This window comes from Brassica napus, chromosome A7 (assembly GCF_020379485.1).
Source record: "Brassica napus cultivar Da-Ae chromosome A7, Da-Ae, whole genome shotgun sequence".
Lineage (NCBI taxonomy): Eukaryota > Viridiplantae > Streptophyta > Magnoliopsida > Brassicales > Brassicaceae > Brassica > Brassica napus.
The window spans coordinates 27,242,879-27,258,788 of NC_063440.1; the positions used below are offsets into that span (position 1 = coordinate 27,242,879).

The 15,910-nt window shown below is 37.5% G+C and overlaps 3 protein-coding genes across 7 annotated transcripts; 2 read left to right on the forward strand and 1 right to left on the reverse strand.

Moving 5' to 3' along the window:
- Nucleotides 1-280: 280 nt before the first annotated feature.
- LOC106400322 lies at nt 281-7,343 on the forward strand. Of its 4 annotated transcripts, XM_048736350.1 has the most exons (20): nt 282-1,793; nt 2,364-2,449; nt 2,527-2,701; nt 2,783-2,871; nt 2,943-3,026; nt 3,119-3,424; nt 3,560-3,617; nt 3,836-3,965; nt 4,063-4,193; nt 4,258-4,407; nt 4,513-4,760; nt 4,855-5,067; nt 5,170-5,370; nt 5,456-5,509; nt 5,592-5,657; nt 5,760-5,891; nt 5,980-6,033; nt 6,166-6,225; nt 6,322-6,708; nt 6,787-7,343. In XM_048736350.1, exons 1-20 carry the CDS (start codon nt 596-598, stop codon nt 6,943-6,945), a joined length of 3,981 nt encoding a protein of 1,326 aa, XP_048592307.1. In that variant the 5' UTR covers nt 282-595; the 3' UTR covers nt 6,946-7,343. The 4 variants fall into 4 exon arrangements, with proteins under 4 accessions (XP_048592308.1, XP_048592309.1, XP_048592307.1 ...); XM_048736351.1 differs by having other exon boundaries at nt 281-1,793; nt 2,527-2,871; nt 6,794-7,343; XM_048736352.1 differs by having other exon boundaries at nt 281-1,793; nt 6,322-7,343.
- Nucleotides 7,344-7,668: 325 nt separating this feature from the next.
- LOC106400304 (beta-1,3-galactosyltransferase 7) lies at nt 7,669-10,194 on the reverse strand. 2 transcript variants are annotated; one of them, XM_013840688.3, is made up of 8 exons: nt 9,941-10,194; nt 9,761-9,860; nt 9,222-9,280; nt 8,983-9,137; nt 8,549-8,894; nt 8,353-8,478; nt 8,164-8,273; nt 7,669-8,073 (listed from the first exon to the last, which is right to left on the reverse strand). In XM_013840688.3, exons 1-8 carry the CDS (start codon nt 10,036-10,038, stop codon nt 7,925-7,927), a joined length of 1,143 nt encoding a protein of 380 aa, XP_013696142.2. In that variant the 5' UTR covers nt 10,039-10,194; the 3' UTR covers nt 7,669-7,924. The 2 variants fall into 2 exon arrangements, with proteins under 2 accessions (XP_013696142.2, XP_013696135.2); XM_013840681.3 differs by having other exon boundaries at nt 8,983-9,146.
- Nucleotides 10,195-11,431: 1,237 nt separating this feature from the next.
- LOC125576387 (probable eukaryotic translation initiation factor 5-2) lies at nt 11,432-13,524 on the forward strand. Its single transcript, XM_048736354.1, has 2 exons — nt 11,432-11,565; nt 11,929-13,524. The coding sequence occupies exon 2, from the start codon at nt 12,158-12,160 to the stop codon at nt 13,370-13,372; it is 1,215 nt and encodes a 404-aa protein (XP_048592311.1). The 5' UTR covers nt 11,432-11,565; nt 11,929-12,157; the 3' UTR covers nt 13,373-13,524.
- The last annotated feature ends 2,386 nt before the right edge of the window (nt 13,525-15,910 follow it).

A 15,910-nucleotide genomic window follows, 5' to 3' on the forward strand; every position in this document is an offset into this window, starting at 1 on the left:
GAGGATCTAAATTAAACTTCTGTAAAAGAAAATGACCAATATCTCAATTTACTGTAAAAAAGGGATTACATAACAAATAAGAAAAAAGGGAGGTTAAAGAAAGAAGGAAAAAAAAAAAGCATATCGGTACGCTTTTATGAAAGAGTGGAATGAATTAACGTGTTGGCATCTCGTGAGTCATCCAACGAGTAAAACTCCACCACGTGTCGAAACGAACGCGGTGCACGAGTGCTACCCTACGCCCCACACCTCGCTATCATACACTCGGAATTAAAAAAAAAAAAAAAATTCTCGAAAAGATGAACCGTTCCTCTGTTACCTGCAAATAACGCGGTGAAAGGATCCGAAAGAACATGAACCAGAGAAACTCGAAGAAACCTTAATCTTACCCACGCTTCTATCAATCATCATCATCATCATCCTCATCTTCGTATCTTCTCCAATCGTTCGAATCTGAAATTGATTGGGGGAAGCTAGGGTTAGCAGATTCGCGAAATTAGGGTTAGGGTTTTGATTATCGGAAATTGAAGGCGGAGTGTTAGGGTTACGGTTCCATGGGGCTTGCGGGAGGTTACGGCGGCGGTTTGATTCGGTTATGAGCGTTGACCAATGCCAGCGGCGGGAGAAGATGATGGGTAGGGGAGTGGACGGAGGCTGCGGTGCTGAGGAGAGGCCTTGTAGACCATCTCGCAGGGATAGCAAAGGATTCGAGGAGGAGAGGAGTTCGCAGGGAATCGATTTGTTAGCTCAGGCGAGCAAGCATCTCTCCGAGAGGTCTCCGTATGATGTTAACGAGGATGGTTCGAGTGTTGGTGTGAGTGTGGGGACTTTGCCTATTGCGTTGGCTAATTTGCTGAACCAGAAGGATGATAAGAAGCGGCATAAGAAGTCTCACCATGGGGGTGAAACGAAGAAGAAGAAGTCTAATAGGCAAGGGGAGAAGCTGAAGGCTGGGAGTATTTGGGTTGAGCGTCAGGAGTATTTTAGGCGGTTAGAGTTGCCTGATTTAGAAACTTTGTCGGATTTAGCTTCTCTAAGGTCTTTATCTTCTCGAAGCTGCTTTTCAGTTCCATCTGTGGAGTACGAATCACTTAATATACAGCAGAGGGAAACTGATGCGAGTGAAAAGAGTGAGGATGTTGTTGGTAAAGAGAAAGAAGAGATAAACGAAGAAGCTGTGCAGCCAATGAGTGTGGACAATGTGGGGGATGAGGTCTCATCAGGGGCAGACTATTCTGGTAGTTTAGAATGGGTTTTAGGTTGCAGAAATAGGATTTTGTTGGCATCAGAAAGGCCCTCCAAGAAGCGGAGGCGTATTGGTAGTGATGCAGGTTTGGAGAAGTTAGTGGTTGCCGCTCCTTGCAGAGGGGATGCATTGTTATGTGATTTTTGCTGCACTGGTGATGCTAAGGAACATCATAACCAGTTGATTGTTTGCACTTCCTGCAAAGCTACAGTTCATAGAAAATGCTATGGTGTGGTTGAAGATGCGGATGATACTTGGTTGTGCTCCTGGTGTGAGATGGAGAATGGTGGTAGTGACTCTGAAAGACCATGCTTGCTCTGTCCGAAAAAGGGTGGCATTCTGAAACCTGTTGTCTCAAAAACTGAGAACGGTGGGCCGCCGGAGTTCGCTCATCTGTTTTGTTCTTTGTGGATGCCTGAGGTGTACATAGAAGACTTGAATAAAATGGAGCCGATCTTGAATTTGCCTGGAATAAAAGAAACTCGAAGAAAGTTATTGTGTAACTTGTGCAAGGTGAAATCTGGTGCTTGCATTCGGTGTTGTAATGGTAGGTATTGTTTCTTTTTGTGCATCCGGTCTACTTCTGACCATGGGTAACACTGATACTCTTCATGACATGTTCTGTTGTATAATCTGGGTCTTTTCCTTAAGCTGCTGCTTTCTTATAAGTTGGAATTATGCAAAAAAGTATGCGTAGGAGAAACATATAGGACTACTTGTTGCTCGATCCCCTTAGAAAAAGCCTACATTCATCTGAAATTGGGGTTCATCTGCCTATACTGCTATGCTCGCAGTTGTAGTCTAGATAACTTAACTGTCTAGATCATTTTTTTAACTTGAATATGCTTTGTTGAGACTGTTCACCGCAGTGGAGTGTTAAGTATTTTATATCGTTTGTTCTTTGATGAATATTTTGCTATTCTGGGTTGCTGTGAAAGTGAATTTGCACACAGCTTGGACTTAACTAAAATAAATAGGCAAATGTCTATGCTTCCCATGTTCTTACTTGATTTACTTGACCAACTTTATGGCTGCATTCTACTTGTCACATTTTTCTTCGATTCTATGTTCTATCCAGATGAGTTATTGATACTTCTTTACAATCTCTTGATTATAGCAACATGCCGAACATCTTTCCATCCTATATGTGCAAGGGAGGCAGGGAATAGGCTAGAAATCTGGGGAAAACACGGGTGTGACACTGTAAGTTTCATTCCTTACAGAACCAAATCATTGACACTAGTGATGTTTATTCTTTAACAATGTAAGAAATTTTGTAGGTTGAACTGCGAGCTTTCTGCTCTAAGCATTCAGATATTCAAGAAAGTGGAAGGCCTATAGAGGGAGGAGAAATTAATGCAGCCGATAGTCGTCCTCCTGAAAGTAATCTTCCATCAGAATCTGTAAGAGATCAGCTAAGTAATGATGAGATGGGAGTTGACGTAGGAACACCAGGTACACGTTCTGATATTTCGAGAAACAGTGAGTTGCGAGAACTTGGATCACCGCGTTCAGAATTTAACTTGTCTGCAACAGACATTGTTGAATCAGGGATTACTGGGAGAAGCACCGATGACGAAAAGACTCAATCCGAGTCTCTTAGTTTTGGGTTGATTCTGAAAAAGGTGTGCATATACTATTAAATTGGATCATCTGTACCTGTTGACTCTCTTGCTCATTGATTAACATTTTTTAGTTGATCGACCTGGGGAAAGTGAATGTGAAGGATGTGGCTGAAGAGATTGGGGTCAATCCTGATTCTTTAAATGCCAAACTTATGGTAACGTTTTAAAACTTCTCATATACCTGCTTAAAACGTATGTGTCCTCATTGTGGGTTTGTGTATATTGATTTCAAAGTTTTGCGTTGCAGGATGGAGACTTGTTGCCTGATTTACTAGGCAAGATAGTTAAATGGCTTGGCCAGCATGCACACATGGGAACTAGGAACAAAGGCGAAATTTCTAAAAGTACGAAACCTACTAAATCAGAGCGTCGGTCTGCTATATGTACTGAAGGCATGGTGATGCTAGATTCTGACATCTTGAATCCAACATGTACACCTGCTGAAAATTGTATTGGTAATGGTGTTGTGGCTGATGAAGCTAAAGCTAATAGTCCCGTTGTGAAAAATGGAAGCAGTGGGAATTTGCCATCTGATCATTCTTCAGAAGAACAGGTATCTCCCCTGGTTCGCACTACTTGTTAGATATTTCACCAAAGGTTGAAACGTAGCTGCTGCAGGATTTTTGTTTTTATGCTAAAGGAACTTCTGATGAGATTTTGGACATTGTGCCTTGTTTCTCATCTGCAGAAATCAGCAGTGTTTGATCAGGAAGGTCATCTTGGGAAAAGTTCAGTTAATCTTTCTGGTATGTTCTTCTAAGTTTTCACTATTTCTTCGTGCATATCTGATGTATCTATCCTCCATGCTTGTTATCCTCCATGTTGTATTTTCTTCATTTGTGTTACATAGCTGCGTAGAGTTTTTCAACTGAGGAAGTGTCTTCATGGTCCAGTGTTATCACGCTTAATAGATAATCTTAGTTGATGGTAGCTGCTGCTTATCTTAATTTTGATTTGTGCGTAGATGATCACGGAGAACAATCAAATCCCAGTTCGTCTGGACTAATGGTGGAGAATGCCTTTTCCCTGAGGCCAGATAGTTCTCAAAATCGTGGAATTTTGAACTTTCCAAGCCCTATTATCATGGATCTCCTGTAAGCTTCAAAACACATTCGGGAGACGGTCTCTGTTATTCTCTTACATAAACATTCTTCCTACTATATCACTTTTTATTTTTATATGATGATTCAGTGATCATGAAGCATATCCTGGTTTCGATCCTCATCCTTATATCCACAAAGAATTGTCAGAGATGGACAAAGGAAAGACCCTGAAAAGCAGCAGGAACTCTTATGTGGATAGGATGACAACCGAACCTGATGGTAAAGAAGTTATGATTTATGCCTCAGCTTTTAGGACATTTGGTAACGTTGTAACATTTGGCAGGCTCTGAAGAAGAAAACACATTTTGTCAGTTAGCCAAAGCTAGGAAATTGGGCATGCTAGATCTGTCTCCCAAAGATGAAGTGGAAGGAGAGCTTCTATATTATCAACTTCAGTTACTTGGCACCGCAGTTTCAAGAAAGCAACTCTCGGGTGATTTTTTATCCCTATGTTATTTGCATGGTCCCGATTCTTCATGTTTTCTGCATTATATAACAATTTCTGTAATGTCATACTAAAGCTGCTTCCGTTTCTCAGACGATCTGGCTTACCAAGTTACCAAAAAGCTGCCCCTGGAGATTGATGAAGAGCATGGACGAAGATGGGATGATGTTCTGGTCAACAAATATTTCCATGATGTCAGGGAAGCAAGAAAGCAAAGTAGGAAAGAGAAAAGACACAAAGATGCCCAGGCTGTTCTAGCTGCTGCTACTGCTGCAGCGGCAACATCTTCTCGGAATACATCGCTCAGAAAAGATATGGCAGAAGAACCTGCTCAACAAGAGGTTTGTTGTTGCTACGTTTTTAGTTTTCCACATGTTTTATTTTTTCTGTGCCATATTTCTTATTTTTGTTATTTTCCTTGTTTAAATCGGACAGATGAGTACTTCTAGACGTAAAGTTTCTGGCAGCGCTCATCTAGTGCCACAGACAAAGGAAACACTTTTAAAGATGCCTGTTTCCGGTTCACCATCAGAGAAGCGGTCTGATCACCGTACACCCGACTTTTCATCAGAAAAACCACGAAGTTGTGATATCTGCAGACGCTCTGAAACTATATGGAACCTGATTGTAGTGTGCTCTAGTTGCAAGGTGATAAGACATTTCCTGTGAATTTTTTCTCATGATTTATTCTTTCTAGGGACAGCTTTTATTTTATGCACGATATGGTATCTGATCATGCTCCAATTACAGGTTGCTGTTCACATGGATTGCTACAAATGTGCTAAAGAATCTACTGGTCCTTGGTACTGCGAACTATGTGCGGAATCTACTGGTTCTTTCAATTTTTGGGAAAACCCGTCTTCGACTACAGAGTGCAGTTTATGTGGAGGCACAACTGGGGCTTTTAGGAAAGCCACAAACGGCCAGTGGGTGCATGCATTTTGTGCGGAGGTGAAGTTTCCTTTATTCGCAGGGTCTTGCGTACTATATCCAGTAATGATCATTGCAAATTATTTGGTTATTTAATTTCTTGCAGTGGTCTTTGGAATCAACCTTCAGAAGGGGGCAAACAAATCCTGTGCAGGGAATGGTGGGTTTATATTATTATATAATGCAGAATCAGTATCATGTTTTAAAAAAATGCTAAAGCTTAATATATGATGCTTTGTTAGGAGTCACTGGCCAAGAGCACCAGTACTTGTTGTGTATGCCAACGGATATATGGTGCATGCTTTAAGGTATGGTATCTGACGCTTCTTTAATTTTTTTTTTAATCCGAAGACATCTAGCTTCAAGTATTGGGACAAAGATTAATCAAAACCTTGTTTGTCATTATACAGTGTAGTTATGGCAACTGCCAGGCGACATTCCACCCAACCTGTGCCAGAAGTGCTGGTTTTCATATGATTGGTGGTGGGAAGCTTCCGCATAAGGCTTACTGTGAGAAACACAGCTTGGAACAGAAGGCAAAGGTCTTAGTTTTTCACCTCTTTAGTCAATTTTTTTGATGGTCCACTTGCTTCATATGGTTGCTTATATCTCTTCTGATTGTGTTGGCAGGCCGAATCTCAGAAACACGGGGAAGATGGGCTGAAAAGTCTCAAGCATTATAGGGTATGAGTTCCTAGCGAAGCTTAAGCATGTTCTGTTCTGTCTCGTACAAATTTTTTGTTTTTGTTTTTGTTTTTTTTTTTTTTTTGTACAAATTATTTTTAATTCTTGGAATTTTCGCTATCTCTCTTCCAGGTTGAACTAGAGAGGTTACGCCTTCTGTGCGAGCGGATAGTCAAGAGGGAGAAGCTAAAAGTAAGTTGAAGTACTCAAAACTCTAAGTCTTTCGTTAAAAATTAAAAAAAAAATAAACAAATGGGCATTTGACCGTTTACTGGTATATATTTGCAGCGAGAGTTGGCTATTTCCTCACATGAGATACTTGCTGCTAGAAGGGACCACGCTGCACGTTCATTACCTGTCCGTAATCCATTTTCTCCTCCAGAAGTTTCTTCCGACTCAGCTACGACATCAATAAAAGGGCATCCGGATAGTAATGTATCTGGCAGTGAAGCGATACAGAGGTCAGATGATATCACCATTGACAGCACAGCCTCTGTTAAGCAGCGCCGAGGCAAAGGTCCTATTGCAATGGATAGTGATCAGAAAACCGACGATAGTGCTACTTCCAAGGGTCGGAGCAAAATACTTTCTGGGAAAACGGTTCCACGCAAACATTGTATAGTCTCGCCAAGTGTTTCAGAGGATGGAGATGAAGAAGGATCAAAGCCCAAGAAGGTGAGAAGAATCCTTTTGTCCTAAGCTTACTCTTTGTTCCGCTCAGCTCAGCTCATTCATGAAAACTGATACTAGCAGCATGTAGAAACGTTTGCGAAGGAGATTGTGATGACATCGGACGAAGCTTCTTTCAAGAATCGGCGGCTGCCAAAGGGCTACTTTTACGTTCCGGTTGATTGCTTGCAAGAAGACAAGCCAAGCAACGACAAGGCGGAGGAGGACTCGTCTGACAAGTGAATCAACAACTACAAGGCTGCTTCTTCTTCAGGTGTGATCTATGTAAGCACAGGGGTTCACGTCAGTTTTGGTTGACTTACCCGTCGTACTGGAAACGTTTCCGGCCATGGAAACGGCGGCATGGGGACAGCGTTGGGATATAAGTACGAGAAGTTGGAGACGCAACACTTTATGGAATACGCACGGACGATGAAAGCAATCGAGACGTAGATCATTCGTTTGGTTTTGAAAATTTGTATGTTGCTTAATATAGTGGTTGAATTGATTAGCGAATAGGAGACTAAATAAATAAAAAAAAGAATTAAAAAGCGAAGAAAAATATATTAGTATTTTAAATTTGTATGAGAATTGACTTATGTTTTACCTTCTTTTTTTTTTTATCTCTTTACTTCTTTCAATTTTTCATGCTTTTAATCATTTTCTTTTCTGCCAGTTCTATACATCTTCCAATTAATCATTTAAACAATGTATATTTCTATTATGTATTTTTTGTTTCTGTTTATAAAGTTTGTAGATAACACTAAACTTGAATGCATTCTCTTAAATTTTTTACAGTGAGGCTATATCATATTTTTCAAAAGTTGCATCATTTTTCTCTTGTATGAAAATAAATATAGTAATAACACATTTGGAATGTCTAAAAGAATGCTCATTTGGCATGCTTCTGTTTAACAAGAGACTAAACATGAGATAAATCAAGTAGAAGAAGGACAAAGCATAAGCTGATAAACCTGTTAAACCTTCAAATAATAAACTATAAATCACAAAAGAGGAGGGGGCAAGAGATATGTTTCTCCTCAGAACCAAGCCACACTAGAAGAGTCATTTGGGCACACATGTTAAAAAAACATTCTTCATTTTTAAAGTCGTTGATGGTCTCTTCAGTATATGAGATTTGTATACCTTTCGGTTCTTTACAAAAATTGTCATCTCCTCTTAACAACTATCAAAGTTGCCTTGCTCGATAAACACACAAAATTCAAAGAAGTGCATTCCAAACAGCATCTTCTCCTTCACTACACACTTCATGAACAATCTTCATCCTCTCCACCGACTTGCAAATACCACTGCAGCTCCACTCGAACGACGCCACACACACATCTCCCGCCTCTGCCTTCCATCTACAATCTATCCAAATGCAAATCAAAAAAGGAAGATAAACCATCAGAAACCACATAGACAATAGATAGATTGTTTGATAGTAATTGAAGTTTTTACCTGGAGGAGTCCCACAACAGAAGTTTCTGTCATCAATATGTTCAACCTCAAGTCCAATAAACCATGACCCTAATGACACATCTTCATTTGCATACTTATGCAATATTGGCCTAACACACAAAAGTTTAAAACCTTTTTAAGATCAAACCTATGATGAAGCTGGAAGAAGGCAATAACACTACTCCTTACTGGTTGACTGATATGTATTTGGCAAGATCCTTGGAGACGGCATAGATCTGTCCCGTAGCGTGTCGAAAGTACTTGTTACCTTCTTCTCCAAACTTCCAGTACTCAGGCTCATGGTACTTCACTGTCCTGCAACACATTTTTAAAAATAAATAATCTGATTTAAATAAATAAAGATTAGGAGAAATGAGATTTTTACTTTTGAGCAAGAACAGGTCCTGACTTCATACAGCCGATGTAGACCCTCGGCTTTGACCTGTGACGAGCGAGTGTTGAAGCAAGCATACCGAGGTTTACGTGGACATCATCATCAACCTTGATGTAGAACTCTGCATCCCATCTCGCTACTGCTGTCGAGAAGAATATTTTGGTTTTTGCTGAGAGTTCATGGTATCCTTCGACATGCTCCAGCCTAAGGAAGTCTTTGTGCTGAGCATCTTCTGAGTCAATAGCTCTGTCCAGTATACTGTTTGAGGTCGCACTGTGTCCAATCATGAACTTGATGACGATTCCTTTCTCTTTCTCTAGTTTTTCTAGCTTCTCTCCTGTAAAAACATAATCGACATATATATATATATATTAAATTTAATAACTAGATTAGATTTTAAGGTTTGAGGATCACTTAATATATACCTTGAGGCATCCAGGTTCCTCTGAGGGAGTCACGCCGTTTTCTACTGCTGAATGCTGTGTTGATTCCCATAACCATGAACACTTTCTTCTTTGGGGTTGATCCGGTTGAAGAGGAAGAAAGTGTTTCTGAGCTATCAACTGACTTATCTAGAGACCTGTCAACACTCCAGAGAACACACAGATATAATCAGAGATAGTCAGAGTAAAAATTACTATTAACATATCAATTTGGTACTCACTCTACTGCTTGGTGAGTTCTCAAAACTTGGTCAATTACATCTTTTTCTTGTGTAGCTTTCTGCATTTTGAGCAAAACCAAAACATACAAAGCTCAAAATCCTAAAACTCAAAATCTTTCTGAATTTATCATATCTTTATCTTCAATTAAACTACTGAAAACTATGAATTAATCACTAATCACTGAATTAAACTATGAAAAACTATGAATTAATCACTAATCATGAAGCCACATTCAGAAGTAAAAATCATTCAATTAAACTCCTGAAAACTATGAATTAATCACTAATCACTGAATTAAACTTATAATTAGAATAAAGAAGTAAAATTATTTACATTAAACTATGAATTAAATCACTAATCATTAAAGCCACATTCAGAAGTAAAAGAATCATTCAATTAAACTCCTGAAAACTAAGAATTAATCACTAATTATTGAATTAAACTAAATTAGAATCAAAGAAGTAAAATTGTTTACATTAAACTATGAATTAATCACTAATTATTGAATTAAAACTTAATTAGAATCAAAGAAGCTTACTTTCTTATGAGCACAATCGTCAGATACAATCTGGAGTTCATGGTCACGGTGGCGCTGTGAGATCAGCTGACTACCGGAATCAGACGACGGCTCCCACGACCTGAAACAAAAGCAAAAAACCCATCAACGAGAAAGACTAATAGAGGGCTCCTGAGGATAAAGGTGGAAGCTTTAAGGAACCTTGAGGTGAAGATAGCTCCGAGGACGAAGAAGGAGATGCAGATGAACGGAACCCATCTGAGAGAGATGACTCTCCTTGAGACTTTGTGCTTCACCATCGTGGAGAGCTTGAGAGGAGAGAGAGAGAGATGGCAGATTTATAGAGAGAGGAGGAGACAGGAGATCTCGAGGAGACAGTCGAAGAACATTTCAAAGTTATGAAATTTCATGTGAAATGAGAAAAATTAAATTTAGAAAGTTTCCAAATATATAACTTTTATTACACTTTTTGTTTGGCTTTTGTAATGTCTTTCACACCGTCTAATATGCCACGTCATTAATTAATATATATATTTTTAAAAAATTACAGAAAAATATATAAAGAAAGGACTGTTATTAATTTATGAAAGGGCTATTGTACTATAGTCACGAGAATTTGGATTGAGATAATCGTGTGTACACGAACCATACTATTGTTTTACTTATTAAAAAAAGAATTGTAAAACCAATTATTAATGTTAATAAAATGGAATTGTTGGGAAATGTTGATATGAAAATAGAGCAGTTATTGATAAAAAGAAAAAGAAAATAGAGCAGTTACATGGTAGAAGTGCATGTCCATGAATGAACAATGATGTCGTATAATATATAGTTTAGTCTCCATAATTATATAAGAAGGAGATCTAAGCTAATATTACGAGACGATTGTCAAAGAGGAAATGACATTTTGAATTGAAAAGATTCAAAGTAGACCGTCAAATATGGTTAGGCAGAAGGAGAAGAGTGCATGTCGTCGACCGCATTGACTCCACGTCGCAGACGCCGTGATGTGCGGTTTATGGGGCCTTTTTACAAATTGTCCCATCATCTCAGTAAGTTCATGGGCTTGCTTAACATATAGATAAGCTCATTACTAGTTGCTTTTTATTATTCACAGAGAAGGCTTTAAGTTTGCAAACTCCCACAAGAAATGTTGATGTGGAGAGATTTATAAAGGGCCAAAAATCTTTAGTTTTGATTTGAAAGGATCCGTTTAGTGAAAAAATTTAAAATCAGACTCTTTTAAAGTTTGAATGAATTATTTCATTCTCCTGAATCTTATTTTTAGGTATTTTTGAAAATTTTAGTAATACGAAAGCTAATTTAAAAAAAAAAGATAAAAAGAGCTTTATTTAAAAAATCTTATAAAAAATGAAAAGACTAGAAATACCATTATTTTAAACGTTTCAATTGTGTATCTAAAATTAGTTTGAAACTTTGATGTACTGAAGAAAACAAATATTTAAATTAAATTTTTAAGAACGTCAGATTTTTTAACTATACATTTTAAAGAATGTCTGATTTTATTTTGTCCAAGCTTTGCCAATACAATTTAACTTTTAAAATTTTAGTTTCCAGTTTAAGTTGAAATGGGTTTTGTTTCCCTTTATTAAAAAAAAGGAAATTATAAAATAATTAGTTAATTACTTGGGGAGAAGGAAATAATCTTAAAACGTTAAAAGTAAAGAAAGATCTTTCCTTTTCGTAAAAGTTAACCCTAATTTCTCCTTCTTTATATAAACAAACCAACGCACGCCTCTCTCTCTCTATCTCTCAAATCTAAATCTTCGTTCCGAGCTTTCGATTCCATCGTCTCCGATTCAGAGGTATCTCTCCAGATCCTTGTAGATTACTGTTTCAATCTCATGCGAGAAGCTCTGTTTTTGATTTTCGTAATCAGTTTCTTCCCCAAATTGAGCTTATTCGTTGAAATCTCGTAATGATTGATTGAAATTATTATTACTACTACTAGTCTCTCTTAGTTGTTCGATTCTCCCTTAGGTTTGCTCGATTCAGGAACCGAACATAGCTCGATTTGTTCTTAGAGCTGTTTGGTAGATTACTTTTCGATTCAATTGATTAATATTCTTTTCTCTCTTAGGGTTGCTCTGTTTTTGATTCGTCTCTTAGGGTTGCTCTGTTTTTGATACGTGTGTTCTGTTTCTCTAATTAAAAATGGTTTCTTTCAGCTTTTTTTGTTGACAGGAGTTAAAAAGTTTGAAGCTTTATTTTATGTCTGACAAGATATCACCCTTTTGCTATCTACCACCTCTCTGCTTGGAGAATAATAACATTATCATCCTACACCACCCAGAGCTAAGAACCACCACCACCACTAGCTCCTCCATCACACGCATCTTCAAACCCGAGACACCTCCTCTCCTCCTCTCCGACCACTTTCACTAACAAAACTCAAAGATGGCGCTCCAGAACATTGGTGCTTCCAACCGCAACGACGCCTTTTACCGTTACAAGATGCCTAAGATGGTCACTAAAACTGAAGGCAAAGGTAACGGCATCAAGACCAACATTGTCAACAACGTCGACATCGCCAAGGCTTTAGCGAGGCCAGCTTCTTATACTACAAAGTACTTTGGCTGCGAGCTTGGAGCTCAGTCCAAGTTTGATGAGAAGACTGGGACTTCTCTTGTGAACGGAGCTCATAGTACTTCGAAGCTTGCGTCTCTGTTAGAGGCGTTTATTAAGAGGTATGTTCAGTGTTATGGGTGTGGGAACCCTGAGACTGAGATTGTTATTACCAAGAGTCAGATGGTGAATCTGAAGTGTGCGGCTTGTGGGTTTGTCTCTGAGTGTGACATGAGGGATAAGCTGACGACTTTTATTCTGAAGAATCCGCCGGAGGCGAAGAAGGTGGGGAAGGATAAGAAGGCTATGAGGAGAGCTGAGAAGGAGAGGGTGAAGGAAGGTGAGGCTGCTGATGAGGCGATGAAGAGGCTTAAGAAGAAGGATGGTTGTTCTAAGGTGTCTAAGAAGGATGCTTCTGATGAGGAGGTTAGTCCGAAGCATGATGGGAGTGCAGATGATGATGATGATGACGACGATGGGATCCAATGGCAGACTGATACTTCTAGAGAAGCTGCTGAGAAGAGGATGAAGGAGCTGAGTGCTGCTACTGCTGAGATGGTGATGATCTCTTTAGACGAAGAGGAGGAGAAGAAGAGTCTGGGGCATGAGATGAGAGAGTATCTCAAGAAGGGTTTACCAATAAGCGAGCTCAAAGCTTTCATCTCCTCTCTCTCTGAGCCTCCTCAGGAGGTCATGGACGCCCTCTTCAGCGCTCTCTTTGACGGCGTGGGGAAAGATTTTCTCAAGGAAGCGATGAAGAAGAAGGATTACTTGGCGGCTGCAACGCAGGAGGAAGGTTCGCAGATGCATCTGCTCAACTCTTTTGGATCGTTCTGCGGGAAGAGTGGAAACGGAGAGGCGGTTAAAGAGGCGGCTCAGGTTCTCAAGGCGTTGTACGATGAAGACGTTGTTGAGGAAGAGATTGTGTTGGAATGGTACCAAAAGGGTTTGGCAGGAGCTGACAAGAGCTCGCCTGTTTGGAAGAGTGTTAAGCCTTTTGTGGTGTGGCTGCAGAGCGCAGAGTCTGAGTCCGAAGGGGAGGCTTGAGAGTTTCTTTTTGCTATGTTTTTACTGTTTTTGTAAAATTTAAATGTTATTTCGGTTTTCAGCATTCTCGGTTTTTTATTATATATTACAACATGCAAAATTTGCAACTGGGTTTTTTGAACTAATTGATTCTTGCTTTTGTTTTGTTCTAATGATTATGGTGTTAATTGTGTGTTTGTGAGATTTGAATCCGATTTAGGGAGGATTCTTATTGCAATCCGGTTAGGTGTTTAAAGATTCTCTCTGGTAGCTGGTTGGAGACTTTTAAGACAAATCAAATACTTAACATAAGCTCGAACGCTAATCAACACAACCCGTTAAATAACTCTGATTAGAAGAGAGATGATTACAAAAGCACTTACTTGAATACCATCTTCCTCTATTACGAGTTACGACTACAGATGTCGTCGATAAAGTGGGACTTTCTGGTGTTTATTTTCTTATATTTAAAATATATTTTATTTTTATGTTTTCGTTGTTTTGTCCCGACATGTACGTATGGTACTTTTTATATTGTTTGTAAACCGTAGGACGATGATTATTGGCGTTACACTGATTTTGACAGATTTTAGTGAATAAAGTACCACCACGTCTGAGTCTTTGTCCTCGTGAAAACTGATTTCAACATTATTTGATTTTCTTACAAAAAAGAACAAAAACAATTTGTTCACGCTACTCTCATTAGTCATATTCTAAAAGAATGATGGGAAACATTTTATATTTGCAATCAACGAGTACCTTTGATAAAAAAAAAAAAGCTTAATCATTGACTCTAATTGTCATTGTCAATTTATTATTTTAATTCGTTTATTTATATCATATCGTTAAACTTTGATGTGATAGTGGGCCGTCTGTTATAGAAACTCGAAACCTGCGGAAATAGAAACAGGCCCGTTTTAACGGAACTTAATTAAATTGCGTTATTTTTGTTTTTCTTTTGTTTTTATGTTTTTAATAAAATTAAATAGCCGCCTCCTTTATGTGCCGTCGAAAACATATAAGATTAAATAAACGAATAATTTGTAAGACCACAACAAACATTCCACCACGCGCCAACGGAATAACCAATAAGATCCTTTTTGATCTTTTTCATTTTATTTATTCAGATATTTGTTTAGATATTTTCTAGAAGTTAATATGTGTTTTTTTTTGCTTAAACAGAAGTTAATATGTGTTTTGATATGATTATGTGTTCCTTCCTATTTACATTTGAAGGTAAAGTAAGAAAAAAAATTAAATGACAAAAGTTCAAAATTAAATGCTCTAATTGGCTAGAATTGTAAATGTGGTATTAAACATTAATCAGTCTATATTAGCTTGTAACTTTCCATTATTTAAAGACTTTACCAATCATACTGAAAATAAAGTAAAATATTAAATAAAATAAATTTAATTTTAAGAACGGCAACAATTTAGCCACACGGCACTTCCTTATATATATTGACTTCACAGTCCACACTATCTTATTTTGTTTGCTTCATTTTAAGTAATAAAATATTTTTAAATTATTGGGGTTTAAGAAGCTAATTAAAGATTAAATTAAGACAGCTTACAATAATAACTTTACAAAATGAAAAGCAAACGAGATTGCTCTAACTATATTTTAAGCTCGTTTCCCCCCAAATGCAAAGTACCCCCTTTGTTTTTGTTAGTAAAATTGAGAAAGACCTCTAACAATTCAGAAAATAATTCATTTTTAAAATGCATTCAACATTTAAATGGAAGTGTTCATTAACATATTCGATTATAATATTTACATATCTTTTCGTTGTTATCAGGTTGTTAAACTTGAAGTTTAAAGTAAGACAATCTGATAATTGCAACCTCATCCAACAAACAAGATACATTTAAATCTGATTAATTTATCTTAGATTTTGTGGAAAGACAAAATATTATTCTAGAAACTAAAAAATACCGTACAACATCAGCAAAAATACAAAAGTAATATTGACAATAAACCATGTAATGTCACCTAATATAAGAAAAATACATCTATCTCCTAAAAACATGATAAATGGTTTTAATATCAGACAAAAATAATGTGAGAAAATTGACATTGTTGTTTGACTTATTCTTCCTAAATCAAACTTTTTTTATTAAAAAACAATCTTAAGAATTTAGTGAAACTTTTGTGTAACCTAAACGATAAATCAAAGAACAATTTTTCAAAAAAAAAAAAGAAGAAGATAAATCAAAGAACAAACATGGTTGAATGGTATATTAAATCATTATAATCATTAATAAAACGTTAAGAAAATTCCATCGATTACTTTAACTGCTATTGACACTCGTAGATAATTATTACTCTACAAAAATTATTAGCGGTCTTTAATAATTCGTGTTTATTTAAATCTGCTTCTAGAAGAAAAATACAAAGATAGAGTAGGACATCATTAAGTAATGAGGAGAAATTAACCCAAAAAAATACTAATGCAGGAAGAGAGTGATACACGCGCGCGATCGGACGGTGGAAAAGAGCAGGGTTGCTGCAACAAGTTTGTTGTCGAATGGCAAAACCGTAAATTCGAATAAAATCAA